This window comes from Mizuhopecten yessoensis, unplaced genomic scaffold (genome assembly GCF_002113885.1).
Source record: "Mizuhopecten yessoensis strain PY_sf001 unplaced genomic scaffold, ASM211388v2 scaffold8123, whole genome shotgun sequence".
NCBI classification, from domain to species: Eukaryota; Metazoa; Mollusca; class Bivalvia; order Pectinida; family Pectinidae; genus Mizuhopecten; species Mizuhopecten yessoensis.
In genome coordinates, this window is record NW_018407390.1 from 3,727,724 (window position 1) to 3,745,664 (window position 17,941).

General features: G+C 36.5%; 1 protein-coding gene across 1 annotated transcript; it reads left to right on the forward strand.

Moving 5' to 3' along the window:
- Nucleotides 1-2,794: 2,794 nt before the first annotated feature.
- On the forward strand, nucleotides 2,795-14,460 carry LOC110454957 (synaptotagmin-5-like). The gene is made up of 5 exons (XM_021504791.1): nucleotides 2,795-2,961; nucleotides 4,180-4,254; nucleotides 6,158-7,104; nucleotides 12,612-12,759; nucleotides 13,589-14,460. Exons 1-5 carry the CDS (start codon nucleotides 2,901-2,903, stop codon nucleotides 13,897-13,899), a joined length of 1,542 nt encoding a protein of 513 aa, XP_021360466.1. The 5' UTR covers nucleotides 2,795-2,900; the 3' UTR covers nucleotides 13,900-14,460.
- The last annotated feature ends 3,481 nt before the right edge of the window (nucleotides 14,461-17,941 follow it).

Below are 17,941 nucleotides of genomic sequence, written 5' to 3' on the forward strand. Positions count from 1 at the left end.
AAGTCATATGTTTCATGGCTTCGTTAACTTCGTAGGCGGAGCCATGTAACAAATGATTTTTAATCAGATTTGGGTTATGGGCAACACTCTTATAAAGTTTAATTAGAATAAAAGTAAGGGTTACAAAGTTATGTGCTGAACACGAAAATAAGGACAGACAGATGGACGAACAGAGAGCGTCAAACCATAATACATGCGGCTGTAAATGACAGGCATATCAGTCCTTTAATACTTATTCCATTGATATGGGCCGCAGTACTTGTGTAATTTGTGTGATACGTGTATGTGTGTAATACTTTTACGAGCGTAAAGCGTGTACATCTTAAGACGTTTACTTGTGAATTAGTGTAAATGTATAACACATGTACTTGCGTAATACGAGTTACCACAGATTTTCAATCTTCGCCGCGCATACACCATATACTTGTTCGGTTTGAATATTGACGAAGCTAAGTTTCATAACTTACGTGGTAACTATCTTGGGAAATGTGACGATATTTAAAAAAAAAAAACATGAAGACATAGGCAACTTGATATTTGCTTCATATTATCTATAAAGAATGTTCAGAGACTGTTTTGGAAGCGTGTATGATATCAATTTGTATCTGAAATTGATTTATGGCTTAAAAAATCAGATGTGCATCATATCATATTATATACCCCAGCTATGAATGCCATGACCTGTTGACGTCACTATAATGCCACAACTGTAAGGGCATTATTGTAAAACTAACATGAAGCACCAGCGCGCGCCTTGTGTAAATTGTCACCTTCCAGTCGGCTTTTATTTAAGCGCGCATTATGTTGTTGCTTGCAAAGCTGTGTCATTCAAATAGATCATAAATACCATACAAAAACAGTTCAATGCTTATATTTACGTTTTCTCTGCCTCTTATGTTCTTTTTTAACTCATAATTTATATCTAAAATTAAAAATGCCCGCCTTATCGACAGTCCACACAATTTCGTTCAATAGTTTGAACAGCGTATTGTCGCGTGCTGATTGGCAAACAAAGTAGTACTTTGAAATTTTAACAAACACTTCAATTTTATTTCACAATTCAGTATCAATACAATTGCGTATGAAATATCTATAGGTGATTTAAGTTTATCAATAGAATTCTGAGCTGAAAGTAAGATTTGAAATTGTTTCGATTTTTCCCCGGAACAAATTTCGCGCATGGATAAATACAGTGAACACCGTAAATCCGACCTTGCCCTCCACGAGGGAGTTATTTTTGGAAGTTAATTCGAACTTTTCTCTTCACTCATTTTGTGAAGAATCCAGGCGTGAATTTATTTGTTGATTGTATGGGAACCTTACAACAGTCGGTAGANGACGGAGCACAGGTTCGTTACAAAATGTCTGAAATGTTTATGTGTGCTGTGACTCATATCAGTAGGTCTGTAACATATGTGTCAGTAGGTCTATAGAATATGTGTATTTCAGACATTTGTAACGAACCCCTGTTGATCAGTGCAGTGTAACAGACGATATTTCTGATAAATTGGATGACCGTTAAAATTGTTTCCATTGCCGGCATCGGTGATTTCAACCGGTGTGCATTTTGTACGATATTGCAGACCTTGGTCTTATTTTCGTTGTAATAAAAGTGTTTGTTTTTTTAATTTTTATTTTGCACATAAATTTACAATGACATTGTCAAAGCCCACAATGCCCAGCGATATTTCAGCAGCCGTCATGTTTATTTATATTGGATATTGTAGTTCCGGTCAGTGTTGTATTAATACGCTAAGAATTTTGTCTCGTGATGCATGGTAATTAAAGTCCCATCAACGACACAGCTTTCAAAGGGGCTATATAGTGACAATGCCATGCAAATGTAAATATATTGAATATTAACACCAGTTCAAACCAAATCGATAATACTTTAATATCACATACAACAAAAATAGAAAAGTTTTATGCACTTCGCACAGTAGTTTAAACATATTTTATTGGTGAAAAACATTGGGGTTATGGACAAGTTGTAACACTTAATAATAAAATAGTAAACAGAACTGAAATGTGATTCATTGAAGGATTGGACTGATTTCTGTTGGCATTCATATTTAGTATGAATGCAAACACAAGGTGTTCAGCACTCAAATTCACCATTTTAGGAATATGTTAATATCAGGACTAAATAAACTTATCTAAATTTTAATCGATTTATCAAAATTTAGTAAGACTAGCATACGTATCGTATATGCTTATTCAATGAATAGAACAGCATCTGATCAGGGAGGATCAGCGGTGTCTAATATCACAATTAAGACGTCATGATAATGATGACGTCAACAATCGGGTCCTGGCATTCATATAGTGGCAATGCCATAAGGAGATAAATATATAGGACTTCATAATTCTTAACACGAGATTTCTATTCGGAGATCTTCTGTAAAATGTATAATTTACAATAATTATGACATTCATTATTTGGTTCAGTGTAGAAAAACTATTTTTGTATAATACCTAATATATATCATAACAATTTTTTCATTATTGCTATTTTAATATTATAATTTACACTAATTTTAACGTCGGTGTTCTATAAATAGCTCAAGTAAGTCCCGAGTTCTAAATTCGTCTGTAAGGATGTCCATCGGAATTCTCTCTGTGATAGACCTAAGTTATTTAATACATAACATATATTTAGTATACAATGACTGTTCCGCTCTTATGGCCCGATTTGAACATGACGTTATGCAGCGCTGCATGAGTGAGGTCACGTGTCTCGGTGAAGTATAAAACTATCGCTCGCCGGGTGTGCCACCAGTCAGTTTATCGACAGGTGTGTTCAATGAGGTAAGCGTTAAAGGTGATCACGGATCATTTCCTAGGAGTACCTGACAACGTAAGATGTAATCACTGGACTTCATACACAGCTATTGCACAAAATGGGAGTTTTGTCGTATGTGAATATTGCAAGTGGTGTAAATCCCGAAAATCGCACCAAAGGTATGTATGTTGGATGGTATAAATGTATAAATATATATATATAAATATAATTAATACATAAATAAAATTAGCATATCAAGTGATGATTAGTATATCAATATACTTGATATATAACTGAAATATCTTTTACATTATTTGTGAATAGATTGTATTTTTCTCAAATATTTGGATTCTCACGTTTCCATTTAGGCTTGACTAGTACCCAAAGAATATTGGAGGGAAATGGTGGGGGTCGGAAGATGGGTGGAAGTATGGTAACGGAAGGACATGGGGAGGGAGTTTAGGGTCGGGAGGGGTAAAATGGTATGGGTAGGGGAGTTTAAGGTTAGGGGAGGTGGAATATAATAAGGGTGGAGGGGAGATAGTTTGGGGTCGGGAGGGGGAAAATGTGATCAGGTATAGGGAGGGTAGTTCCGGATCGAAAGAAGGGCGACGAGTATGTGATTTTCCATGGGAAGGAGTTTGATGTAGAATGATGATGAGGGGTAGACGAGAAGGCATGAGGAGGGGAGTCTGGGATTGGGAGAGGAGGATTTAATAAGGATATGGGGAGAGGAGGAGGGGGACACGAAGGAGGATATGATGGGGTCTTAAGGGGGATATTTGGGAGTAAGGAGAGTAGGGGAGGGGATATGACGGGGTCGGGAGGGGGTCGCAAGATGGAGATTTGGGAGTAAGGAGAGCAGGGGAGGGGATATGACGGGGTCGGAGGGGGTCGTAAGATGGAGATTTGGGAGTAAGGAGAGTAGGGGAGGGGATATGACGGGGTCGGGAAGGGGTCTTAAGGGGGAGATTTGGGAGTAAGGAGAGTAGGGGAGGGGAATATGATGACTGTATCTGTTAAAGCCATCCATTGATATCCCAAGATTACCTCGTGAACGTCCATATACGCCGATTACTGTTGTATGTTTTAAGATGTACTCTGTGTTGTCCTATTAGTACTGTGTGATTTTAGATTCATTTTAAATCTATGTATTGTAACAAATGTGTAAATGTATTAGATTTCGCGATTGCAGTGTTATTCGCGAGACTATTCCACAAATTGTATTGGAGATATAACGCCTGTGTTATAAATACAAGTCCCTGATTAATACTGTCACGGTTTACAGTAAATACTAGTATAGGTCTAATGATTTAATTTGATAAGGAGAGAAAAGGTGGATACAAATTCAACTATTAGGGACTTCTAACTGTGATATGTTTATTTTGTTTCTACAGATCAAGGAATAAATGTACCGGAAAAAAATGGAAACTTCTTGATGAATTCAAACCCGGACACCGAAAACGGTTTAGGTAAGTGTAATCTACAAATTTGCTGTATTCAGAAATATATTTAGATCAGTATGAGAAAAACTGTATTTATGTAAAGCTATGAATAAAAAACTATAAATAGGTTATCTTTAATGAGTTCATCGTTTACAAGGGGGAAAGTAAAGTAATTAACCCGGACCGCCGGTAACGTACAGTATATACTGCGTACTGGACTGTTAGTACAGATGCTTTACAGTCTGGTCTGCGCAGCTTCATACAATTTGTGAATTAAATAACGAAGATAAATCGTAGTGAGACAATGGATGAACGAAAACAAGAATTGAAAACTTTGCGACCGGAAATATACTAGCATGTTTAAAAAGAATACTCTCAGTGTGTAACACGAAAAAATCGCATTCCTTTCACATATTTACTATAGTTTCAATATACTCAAAAGTATGTTTTCAAGCTGACCAACTTTTGGCAAGACATCTTCTTAAAAAAAACATCCCTAAAATTCCATAGTGAACTATTCCAACCTTAATCAACTCATTCCAAATATTGTTCATTTTCTTCAAATTAAGATAAATTAACCAGATATCTTGCAATTTTGGCGCGAGACGGCGCATGACGCCAGCTGTTCCTTTGTTGCTGTTCTGATCATTGATCTGGCCTCGCCGGTATCAATGGGGAATCTTGAATTGTAGAGAAAGCGTCAATCTTGCACATTATATAAAAACGAAAATGTAATCAATGCATTATATAGATGTGACAGATCAATTGCGCACCATTTAGTGTGCAACATGTTGTAGTTACTCCACTTGGTCTGCTGCATCTATGCAGTTTATTGTTGGAATACACCAGAAACAGACAAGCCTGTAACGGTATTTCATTGTCATTCAATTGGTAACTAATATCAACATATAAAATACCCGGATGGAGATGATTTCGTCGCCTTCTGTATACCGATATATACCGTCTAGTGACAGTCGGGTTCGATTTCCCCTATTACTAATGTACTAGTTGCTGTCTGGTTCACCACTGCAATTGTGTTGCGTAAAATAAATCGTTCCTGGTGTGCGTATATAGTTCTTACATTGTTAAAAAAGAATCATATTCATAAAATGATAAACAGTCAAGTTTTCTGAGCATGTGTAATGATATTTCTTAGTTGAAAATAGCCCCGACGACGTACAACTGTACAGGTCAAGGTTTAAGTTAAAGGCCATGCATGTTATTTATAAAATTGGACTAAACGGTTACCCTCATTGACGCAAAACACTCCAGTTTGTAGCTGGTTTCTATTCAAGTCCAGCTCGTACAGCGCCTAGACGGAGACGGATGGTAATTGCTCGTGCAAAAACTGTTGGTTTTACATACACTACAAGTTATATTCAACATAAGTTACGACAAAAATTACTTACAACATAATATATAATACATGACATATTATTAAGTTACAACAGAGGTATTTGCCATATCACTTTTAACGTAAGATGTAGACATGTAACTAGTTTGATTGAATTCTATTTCGATATGTCCTGCAGGTAAGTCTAGTTATAAGAATATAACTAAATAATAAAACTATTTTAAAACCAGTACGTTGATTCATTACGCCTATCATACACCTGATTCCAGCCTAAAGGATGTGGCTTTGTCTGTTTTTATTGTTGTAAGCTGAAAATTAATCTTCAGTGAATAACCAAATAAAATAAGATTAAAAACTAGTGCACCAGATAGTATAACATTGAAGATTTTTACCTTGATATCTCGTTCTGTACCTATATGCTATACCCATTGGCTTACTCATGTGAGACCCACTGGCTTACCATACTATAGCTACAGTCTACGAAAACACCATTGCTGGACATGTTGTTGAAGGGATGTGTCTCTGCTTTATTAAATCAAGTCCCTTCAGAGTGTTTCCATAATTGTATGTTCACAGAAACCTCCGACATCATCGTCGCCTCAAGTGTTGCCGTGGTGAGCTGCATCATTTTCATAGTGACGTGTACAATATGCTTCCGCCGGAACAGAGCAATCCGCCGGAAACTTGTAACTGGACAGCACATTGTAGAAATGGATGCACGCAGTCCATTTAATATTGCGTCCGTTCCTAACCAAACCAACGAAACTAAGAGCGGAAAATATGTGGAACCGGATAAAGACTTCAATGAAAACGCAAGGATTGATGTATCGGAGATGAGCTTAGACCAACCCGGGTATGGCACGAATGTGAAACCGGCCGTGTTCCGCATAAATGAGTGTGGACCACCCTCTTCTTTAAGTAGTTCGGAGGATTCGGAAAAAAGTAGACCGCCGTCTTCTCTCTCAATGAACAAACCCAGGAAGTCTTTAACCGCATGCAGTATTACTCAAAGTCAGGTTAATTTACTCAAACTTGAGTCGGCTGGCACGGCCGATGTCATGCGACGGTCGTGTTCGATGAGCAACCTCGATTTAAGCATTGACGATCGCGCGTTCGATGGTGTCGTGAAAACGACGTTTACGGTCAATTACGATGAGTGGAACTTCACACTGGCCGTTAATCTGCACAGTGTGTGTAACTTACCCACGAAAGCCCGAACTTGTTACGTGTTCGCCACTGTATGTTTGATGCCAGACGATAACGAAAAGAGACAAACAAGAACTCTGCCGTGTGTCGGTGACTACGTTTGTTTTGAAGAACAATACGTTTTCCACAATGTGCGGAAACGAATTTTGGAAAACGGAACAATCAGAATTTCTTTTTATCGACAGAAAAAGGGTAGAAAGGGTAAAAAAGACAGTCTTCTCGGCGAACTGTTCCTTAAGTGTTCCGATGTAGATATGCAATGCAATATTCCGACCCGCTTCAGCAAACTCGAGGCACCTCGAAAACGACTCACAAGGGTGAGGGTGATATGACACAGATATATCTATATATATAAATAGCAGCTCATGCGTAGGAGGTGTTGGCGCGTGGTTAACACGTACGATTTTAGAGTAGTTTCTATTTTTTATCTGATTAGCCATCTGCTTTGATCACACCTCCATTTGTGAGATTTTAGCATAATGCCATTCCTTAAAGATATTTGCTACATTGCACTTTACATACTAAACAAACGTTTTGTGTTAGATTTATCTCCCCCTGAATACATTTCTAATGGGTCTTGATTTCATTACCATCTTATTAAGGACATTTATAAGACGGAACCTTTCTGTATTTGTTTCATAGTCTGGTGGAAATGTTGAGTTGTTTTACAGTGAAGCATTTTAAAGCTGCTATTTTCCAGAAAAGGTCTTGAAACTTAAAACGTTAACACGGTTTTCTGTGAATTCAGTAGGAAAATGAATTAAGTGAAACCAGTATATCAATTGACAAAGTGTTTATAAGTGACGTTAGGGGACTGATACTGGGATGACGAGTATTTACGGGTCAACCAGTACATCGATACGAATATTCATTCAAAGTGCCAAATAAAGATAGCACGTTTTTTACGCACACGACTTAAATTTTAAAATCTACCCTTGGGGCTAAATCATTAAAATCGAAAGTAAACGTCTAAACGGGTCGCCAACCTGTATGTGTCGTAGTGACATCTCACAAACAAGTATGTACACACCTCTAAAATTATACCACTCGGTGCTTTGTGGGTTTTCTATTTTGCGCTAAGATCATATAATTTTTAAAGAAAACTGTGATAACAGCCCGATAGTGCGTCATCGAACGCACCTTTTACTTTTGTTTACGTACCCTTGTTACTAAAGATCTGTTATCAATTTACTATATTTCATGCCCTTATTTGAACTCTGATTTTAAATTTAATTGAACAGAAAGAAAAAATATAAATAAAAACATCCGTAGCATTAAAACCAGGTAACGTGATCCACTAGGCAATAATGGGATTGGGCGACATAGTGATGCCACAGGGGCATGATAATCAATAAAAACTGGTGTATGAAGTAGTTTTACATGTCTTAAGGGTTATGATCATGACTTAGTGTAACACAATAGTCAGAGGGTTGTGTGGGGTTCCTGGTGCTGTATATGAAGAGTAGTTATGGAGGCCCGATGGGTTGCGGGTTCGAGTCACGGCACGGTACTGTGTTGTATCTTTGAGCAAGATACTTTACTCCACTTGTTACAGTCTACTCAGCTGTAAATGAGTACGTGGTTGGGCAGTGCTAGAACTGTTGAATACTAGCTGTTAGCGCCGAAATGGCAGCTACGTCTGTATGCTCCCCAGGGAGTTGAGAAAGATATTGGCTGGTTGCAAAGGCCCTATAACCACGGATAATAATTTGTGAACCGCTTTGAGACGACCTACGAATTAGGTTGTGATAAAGCGGTATATAAGAACCTCGAATTATTATCATTATAATAGTGCTATGGACCGCAGAATAGACAGAATCCCCTTAACTAGACCGAATAATATCGACAAGCACCGATCTATGGAGATAAATAAGTCGTGCTGTCCAGCTGTCAGTATCGTTCTATCGACAGCTGATTTGACGATCATGATAGCACACCTTTGTCTTAGTCACGTCTAGGTAGGTCACTGATTACAACTGATATCAAATCGGTGGTGACAGCTCGTACTTAAGTTTCTAGAAAAGTGCATATTATTTACTTATACCTGAAGTGTCTGAATAATTCAATCCTTGAATGGCATACTATGAGTAAACACACAAAATATTTTATCGAAGTATAAATTCCTTATCAATAAACCGTAAACTGTTCACTCCCAGGGATCCATTCAACAAATATCGGGAGATGCTGGTTGCTATGGATATCTCTGGTTACTATGACGTTCATTGATTACCACGGTGATTAATTATCACTAGTGATCACAAGCGTGATTACTGATTACTATGGTGATAACTAGAGTGATTTATGTTTGTTATTGTAGTTACTGATTGAAAGGTGATTACTGATCAGTGTTTTTATATTACTCTTTTGAAACCGATGATTCGAAAATTTAGCATATTCTGCTACATTTCTATGTAATTTAAGTTTTTGTCTGGTGTAGCCTCTAACGTTATTGACCACCAATGATATATACCGTGGTATATTTACGGGTGTGCCGACAGCTGACCTAAGACACGAAAGTGAGCAGGTGTTAAAACAACTGTTGTATTGTATTCCACATTATCTTAAAATTTTATCATAACTAGTCATTGTCTCCCGGTTGAAATTTACTTGAGATGGGTTTTTTTCCATTTTGTAAACAATGCATACAATATCAGACACCATTACATTAAAACCAACGCCCTCCTTGCTATTGCCTTATGTAAAGTACAAACACTGCCATTGCGTTCAGAAACATTGCAGCTTCTTAAATCTCCGTCAACTTGAATGGGAAAATTCTGTTTAGTATACGACACCCACTATCAATTATACGAAAGTAAACAAAATGGACACGTCCTTGTATAAATCTATTGGTATATCACCACAAAATCACACATAGTCTTTGATGTATTGTGTTTCGACCTTGACCATCTATCTCTCCTAATACATATGTAATTGTTATTGAAGGTCTTTGTGTACTTTATCACGGGTACCGCCCGTACCGGTCAGTGGTGGTATGCAACTATCGTATCTGACTCCATGTAATGATAATTTATAATGTCTGTCGGGATTTTTGTCTCTCAGAGAGTAAACTTAGGCCCGACGGTGTTGAAATTTTATTTGGTATGTGAACGATAGCATTATTTCGATAGACTATCTAGTTACACGGGATTGTAGGAATGTATCTTTTAAACAAATACGGCCGCATTTTTTTTCACATCACCAATATTGTACACGCTTACTTGTTAACGTCATGGTTGTGTTTTGTTCATTATAACCATTTTATATCTGACATACATTACTTGTTAACGTCATGGTTGTGTCTTGTTCATTATAACCATTTTATATCTGACATACATTACTTGTTAACGTCATGGTTGTGTCTTGTTCATTATAACCATTTTATATCTGACATACATTACTTGTTAACGTCATGGTTGTGTCTTGTTCATTATAACCATTTTATATCTGACATACATTACTTGTTAACGTCATGGTTGTGTCTTGTTCATTATAACCATTTTATATCTGACATACATTACTTGTTAACGTCATGGTTGTGTCTTGTTCATTATAACCATTTTATATCTGACATACATTACTTGTTAACGTCATGGTTGTGTCTTGTTCATTATAACCATTTTATATCTGACATACATTACTTGTTAACGTCATGGTTGTGTCTTGTTCATTATAACCATTTTATATCTGACATACATTACTTGTTAACGTCATGGTTGTGTCTTGTTCATTATAACCATTTTATATCTGACATACATTACTTGTTAACGTCATGGTTGTGTCTTGTTCATTATAACCATTTTATATCTGACATACATTACTTGTTAACGTCATGGTTGTGTCTTGTTCATTATAACCATTTTATATCTGACATACATTACTTGTTAACGTCATGGTTGTGTCTTGTTCATTATAACCATTTTATATCTGACATACATTACTTGTTAACGTCATGGTTGTGTCTTGTTCATTATAACCATTTTATATCTGACATACATTACTTGTTAACGTCATGGTTGTGTCTTGTTCATTATAACCATTTTATATCTGACATACATTACTTGTTAACGTCATGGTTGTGTCTTGTTCATTATAACCATTTTATATCTGACATACATTACTTGTTAACGTCATGGTTGTGTCTTGTTCATTATAACCATTTTATATCTGACATACATTACTTGTTAACGTCATGGTTGTGTCTTGTTCATTATAACCATTTTATATCTGACATACATTACTTGTTAACGTCATGGTTGTGTCTTGTTCATTATAACCATTTTATATCTGACATACATTACTTGTTAACGTCATGGTTGTGTTTTGTTCATTATAACCATTTTATATCTGACATACATTACTTGTTAACGTCATGGTTGTATTTTGTTCATTATAACCATTTTATATCTGACATACATAACTTGTTAACGTCATGGTTGTGTCTTGTTCATTATGACCATTTTATATCTGACATACATTACTTGTTAACGTCATGGTTGTGTCTTGTTCATTATAACCATTTTATATCTGACATACATTAGTCTGTAAGGAACATTAACAACTACTTGACTGACTACTCTTGGAAGTTGTAATCATCCTATTGAGAATGTTCATCCTTTCCCGTTTCATTGTAGTTTTTGTTACATCTGCTAACAGTCATTTGTATTTATGATAAAATAGTGTTAGTCATAGTCTCTGTCTTAAGATGGCAAAGTATCTAATTTTGGCAATTTTACTGCAACCGTCTATTTGGGCCGGTATTGAAAACCTTCGTGAAATCCACCAAATGTCCTACATCATCCCAGGTTTCTGACCAGTGGTCGAGTAACTGAAGAAGCAGAAGCACTGTAGATCTGCCTTTGACAAATACAAATTCGATTTTATTGGCAGCTAGGATTCGTCCATAATATTTTCTCTGACAATCTTCTCAGTAAAGTTCCATATCACACTTTTTAAATCCATCAGCCTATGTTCCAACATGTTATCGATCTCTTGTGTTTTATAATTGGCAGTCAATTAAAGATAGCTACTAAAGGGTTTAGAATGTTAGAATTCAGTTTCTTCAATAACTTTGAAAGGAGCTTGTGAAGTCCTTGAAACTGACTGGCATTGAAGGTACATGACCGTCCGTTTCAAATGTGAAGACACGAATTCAGAAGTCAGCCAATGCTTCTGTCTTCACTTTTGAAAATACATGTTATTTTTTCTTCGTGTGCAGTTTTGATATTCATTGTTTGTTTTTGTTAAAGCGATTGCCATACTTTCCAATCTTTTGGATGTAACTATACATCCTTGGTCACTCTCAAAATCTTCTGTTTGCTTTCTTTATTAGGGGTTGTTCTTTTCCCTGTCCTGGCATATGCCTTGTATGCCGTAACCTCGCCTGTTTCCATAAACTTTTTTTTCAGTTTATTTTTATGGTCTTTCCGTTCACTGATAATTGATATTGTTATCCCGCCCCGCTTACTTTTGTTCTATGTGGGAGCCGAGCCCATAGCTCTCTTTATCATTTTACTTTTTACCGTAGTTTTTGTCCGCAATTTTTCAGTCTTGGTAACTTTCCCAATTAATATACGAAGCTTGTTGCACTCATAGATTTCTTAAGTGTACTTCTGTTTTCTAGTTGAGCATGTTGGCTTATTTACATCGTCTATAGAAACACCACACATATATGACCATACTTTCCTAGGGCACTTTCCACTCCTCAGGGACTACACATTTTCCCCATATTTGTGGATATGTGGTCAATTAGACTTAATTTCTTGCAAATATCCCGGTTGGTTCGATTTTATGATGACTTAACATGATAAACGATTTTATTTTGTAGATGAGTACATCTGACAAGTTGCTTCATAATAAACTGGGCGATTTTTTCGTTGACCTTCAGTACCAGTCGTTAGCTGACCGTTTGAAAGTGTTTGTACGGAAAGCTATTCAATTACCTCCAACTGATCGACTGATGGTCGTCAAATCAGGTAAGTCTAACCTCCACACTAACACGTTAACAAACTTTGGTGACGCTTCCTTAGTAACAGCCCTTAAATAGCAGTAGTTTTACACTAGTATCTGGTAACGTTATGCCCGGGTATTGTTTATCAGGGCAATGACTGAAATATATATAACTTTTCATGTGCATGCCCATCCTCGATACTCCAGTGGTAACGCTTACGTACATATATTCTGCACAACTGGAATACGTCATAGCAAAAAGAAAACCTGGCCAATCGCGGAGGCTGATACCTGTCCTTTGGAGATTACGGAGGAGTGACAACCGACTTCAAAGCCTGTCAATTTTACCGTTACGCTACCGACTGATTCTTGTGATGTACATCAAAGGATCAAACTAGTCTTCTCGTCTCATTCACAGGGTGGTGGTGCACATTGATCCTTCGATTTTGCCACTATGACATATTTTAGGGTTACAGAGAGCAAAGGTGAGCGTAACCCCTGGAGTATCGATGAGGGTGCAATTCCTATCAAACAAGTTATCATCAAGTGTCAACAAGTTATTACACATGCGTACAAAGGAGTGGTTCACTTCAACTATTTGTCGGTCTTAAATATCAAGAAGAAAGTGTCTTACCCTACGTTTGTGCAACAACGAAAATGCTAACGCATCAAGTTGAATGGTAAAATATTGTAATTGGATGTAATGTTGGTGAGAGAATGAAGCGATTTTTTGTGTCTTATAAAACACAAAAATGAAAATATGTATTATTTGTTATTTAACACTAGTAATAATGTATTCAGTCCTTTGAACATCACTAAACAAGATTCTGACTATAAAGTTTATTGTGTTTGCAGCTCACTACGTCGTAGTCAAATTAATTCGGGACGGAACTGTGATAGAGGTCCAGAAAACTCGGACATCCAGTGGCCGAAATGCTGTGTGGAATGAAGCCTTCCTCTTTAACGTGGATAAACAAATGAGCTCCTACTCACTCGAGTTTCTCATCATGAAAGGAAAACTCCACAAAAAGGACAATGTCGTGGGTAAAGTGGAGATAGGACCCAACTGTGGCAGGCGCGGCCGAGACCATTGGAACAGTATGATTAGTCCACGGCCAATAGATGTCGCTAAATGGCACAGCATTCTTCCGGTTTTTGCGTATTAAATGTACTGTTGAATTTTGACTTTGTGGAAATGCCACAGAATTAGTTTGTGTATAAATACTAAATATCGTCCAAAGTTATGTTCATATACCCTGTATTAAGGTATTAGTTGCGTTTGGTGTATCATGTCACACGTCTCAAAGTATCTCTACAACAGAACTAGGTAGGTCATGACCAGTGTTTAACTTGGTGACGAAATAGGTTGCTATATTTAATCTGCAGTAAACAACCCTATGGTTATAAAAAGGCGTTTGTTTACAAAACACATATGATCATGACTTCAAATCAATCATCGCATCAGGCCTAGTCATCCTTACATACATCTGCTGTGTTCATGGTATATCTCGTCCTCGATAGCCAGGGGTTAAGCTCAATTGCGCTCTCTACACCCCTGGAATATGTCATAGCAAATTTGAAGGCACGAAGATAGCTGTTTGATTGGTCTCGGTTAAAAAACCCTGACCAATCGATAAGCTGATAATTGTCTTTTGAATATTACAAAGGAGAGACGCCCGACTTCAAAGCGTGTCAATATTTACCGTTACGTGACCGCCAGATTCTTTTGATGTATATCAAAGGATTGATCTAGTCTTCTTGTCTCATCAACAAGGTGGCGCACACTGAACCTTGACTTTTACTATGACATATTCCAGGGGTGCAGAGAGCGAAAGTAAGCGTAACCCCTGGGTATCGAGGATGGATATATCAATGTATTGGTGAGAGTTTGAAGTGGTAAACGCACGTTAGTCAATACGTTACCTATCGTCGGTACGGTTTAGACGCCCATAGATTGTCTAATAGTATGCTATACAACTAACTTTTGTTCAATGGGAACCAATCGGGGTTTCACGCTTAGTGTCGTGTTTGACGTGGATTTATCATTCGAGTATATGACTAGTCCATGGAGCTTCATCCGGTTGATGATGTGTTTAGTCAAATGTTTAAATCCAGTTTTTGAAAAATAGCTGTAGAAATATGCAGATTACAGATAAATACAGAGTACAGATCTGAGAATCTGTAATTGTTTATATCAAAACTTTTGTTCTCCAAAAGCCTTTATCATTGAATATGTCACGTTTAACATGAAATCAAGATATTGGTGTTTTTTTTTGCATCGACAGACTAACTCATGAATTTATGAATAACAATGCAACGATTGTATTTGTTTCCGAAAGACGTACTAATCTTAGTGTCGTATTTCACACCATCGTAAAAGAAGATAAAACTATGATTAAGGGGAAATACTATCGCTTTGTATGGTGATTTAGGGAATGGTTGATAACGTTACAATCGAATGTTTAAATCGGGCTGTCACACCTATTATTTTTAAAGAGGAATTAAAACAGTTTTGGAGAAAGTGGTCATTGGTCATTGATTATTAACATTTACAATCGTATAGCTGTCATATTGATCTCTAAATAGATTAAATAATATCTAGTCATGTATATCATAAGATTAGAGATGAATTGTTTTATAAATTAAAGTGTTCAGTCTTGTACAGGTACATACTGATCTACCTTGCTTCCTATTATAACATTTGAAAAATTAATGAATGTAAGAATACAAAACCCTTAAAAATCGAATGTTCATTTATACAAACACTGTACTATTCAGTAAAACATCTCCTAAATGTCTTTATATGCCGTTATTCTTACCTTACTGCGGATTTGTGGATTGTATACACTTGTAAATATGTATAATAAAAGACATAATTAGAATTTAACTCAGAAGTTGGTGATATGTGATATTATAGGTGATATACTATACAATATACTGAGATGTTTAATTTAATTTCTAAATTATGTATTGCTTAGTGCTGATTTATAATAAAGAGTTATTGCTGATATTTGCAATCTTGTGTTGCGTTACTTTGTAATGCTTTTGATTGTCTTGTAAACATAAAATATTTCCGTATATTATTTTTTACTGTATTTCGTAAATGCTACGTAAATTTAATTGAGTCATTTTTAGAAATAAGTGATTTATTTTGAAGGAACACATTATCTATACCCATACTGGAATATCTCTACCTCATTTTTCCATTTTTCATTGTCTGACACTTAATAATATCATGTTTAATGTACAAAGGCATAAATTAACTCGCTATAGAAAACAAACGTCAAAATGATCTAGATTGTGTGATTAAGCACATGCGAGAAAAAGCAGTGACACTAGCTAAAAGTGCAATGTCAAGTGAATCAACTCTCGGAAAAACATGGCATTTATAAGGAACTGACTATAATTGAATGTCCATTTTATTGTCCTAACCACAATTCCATATTTTCACCCAAAAGGTTGGAAAATGAGCTCACACTGTTCCGGCCTCCATCATGACGTCATGACATTTAGCAATAATTATTTCAGTTCTTTTTAGCTATACGTCATTTGATTTATCGGTTGAGGCAAGTGTTAACAATATATTTGTAAATGATGGTTATTGATATTTGTTTACGATGCACATCATCAGTAACTGGAGAATGAACGGTATACCAAAGTTTGTATCTATAAATACACGCAGCTAACCAAACTTTTCCAATACTCCGGAAGCTTTCTGTCACTTCAAATACACCGGAGTTGTTTCTTTCATAATTTTTCACATTATGGTTTCAAACCATCACATCTAGGACACACTATACAAAATGGAGGCCATCCATAGTATCTTTTAAACCCCACCTGGTGCAGACACGTGTGAGTGCACCTATGACATGAATTACACTGCACCATATAGCCGTTGTTTTCTTTTAGATCTCAATGGTGATGCTTTGGGCTAAATTGGTGGAAATCAAAAATGGCCAAACTATTCTTGGAGGGAACTGTGTATACGATGGATCGTGACAACACTCAAAAGAACCATGACAGTGAAATTGTAATTTTTAAAGGACTTGGCAAGGGGTTTCTTACCATTCCTGAAAACCTTTTCAAAGTATGCTGCCTCATATGGAAATAGAAACAAGTCAGGCAGGAGATGGTATGCCTAAAGTTTTGTTTGTTTGTATATTTGCTGGGGGGTTTTGTGTGTGTTTTTTTAAGGGGTGGGGGCACCGAATTTTACAATGATTTTGTCAACAAGGTACAGAAACATCGCACGATTTCGTCCTCGGTATTTTTCATCTTGGCCCTTGTAGGGTCTTTTCACAAAAATGCTCCAAAATAATGTACAACCATAATTATAGTCATGTCGTCGTTCGCCTTTCTTGGAAAAGAAACTTCTCATGACAAGAGAACGAAGTCGGGATTTTTTCAATTTGGTATGAGGTATTGTAATGTAGAGAGTGGGAAAGTCAAAAGTTCTGATAGAAGAAACATATTTGGGTTTCTTAAACAGACGATCTTTTGCGTTCTTGAAAACCCTCATTCCATTAATCCCACTCCAGTGTTACAATAACAACCCTTATGTTATGGTACTTATGATGGTAGTGACACGTTTGGATAATGACTTGGTAGAATAACTAGTAGAGCCAGCGATAACACACTGTGTATAGGAACTCTAGTGAAGATTCTAGTTTCTAGCTCTTTTCACATGTAGGAAATAGAACAGTGTTTGCAGATAGAAATTCTGTGATGGATGCCTTTGTCTGTAGACACAACAACAAACTTGTCATCCAGTCGTTAGGTGCGATTTGAACATCGGGATCAAGAAATGGAGATTTGTGTTTTGATTTCATTTAAGATTTAAAACACTCTGGGAGTGAATCTAATGAGCATTCTCTCGTTTTGTCCTTTATCTGGCCTAGTCTTCCGCAGAATCCATCAGTATATTAACATTTCCATTTCAATTGATAGTAGGAGTCTCTCGATACCTTGAAACCTCGTGAAAACCTCTTGTAGCTTCCGGTTATAGATACTATTCATATCGCAAGTTACCACTTGTCCAGCTAAACAATAGTTGTATAGGGATGTTGTACAATATATTGAAAGAATAGTTATTCTTTGTATTTATTATGATTATCCTAAATTCATCTTTATTCAGCTGTTTCATTTTCTTGTAGTTGAACAGCTTGAAAGCAATTGACATAAAATACCTGTTTGGGGTATGTTTGTATC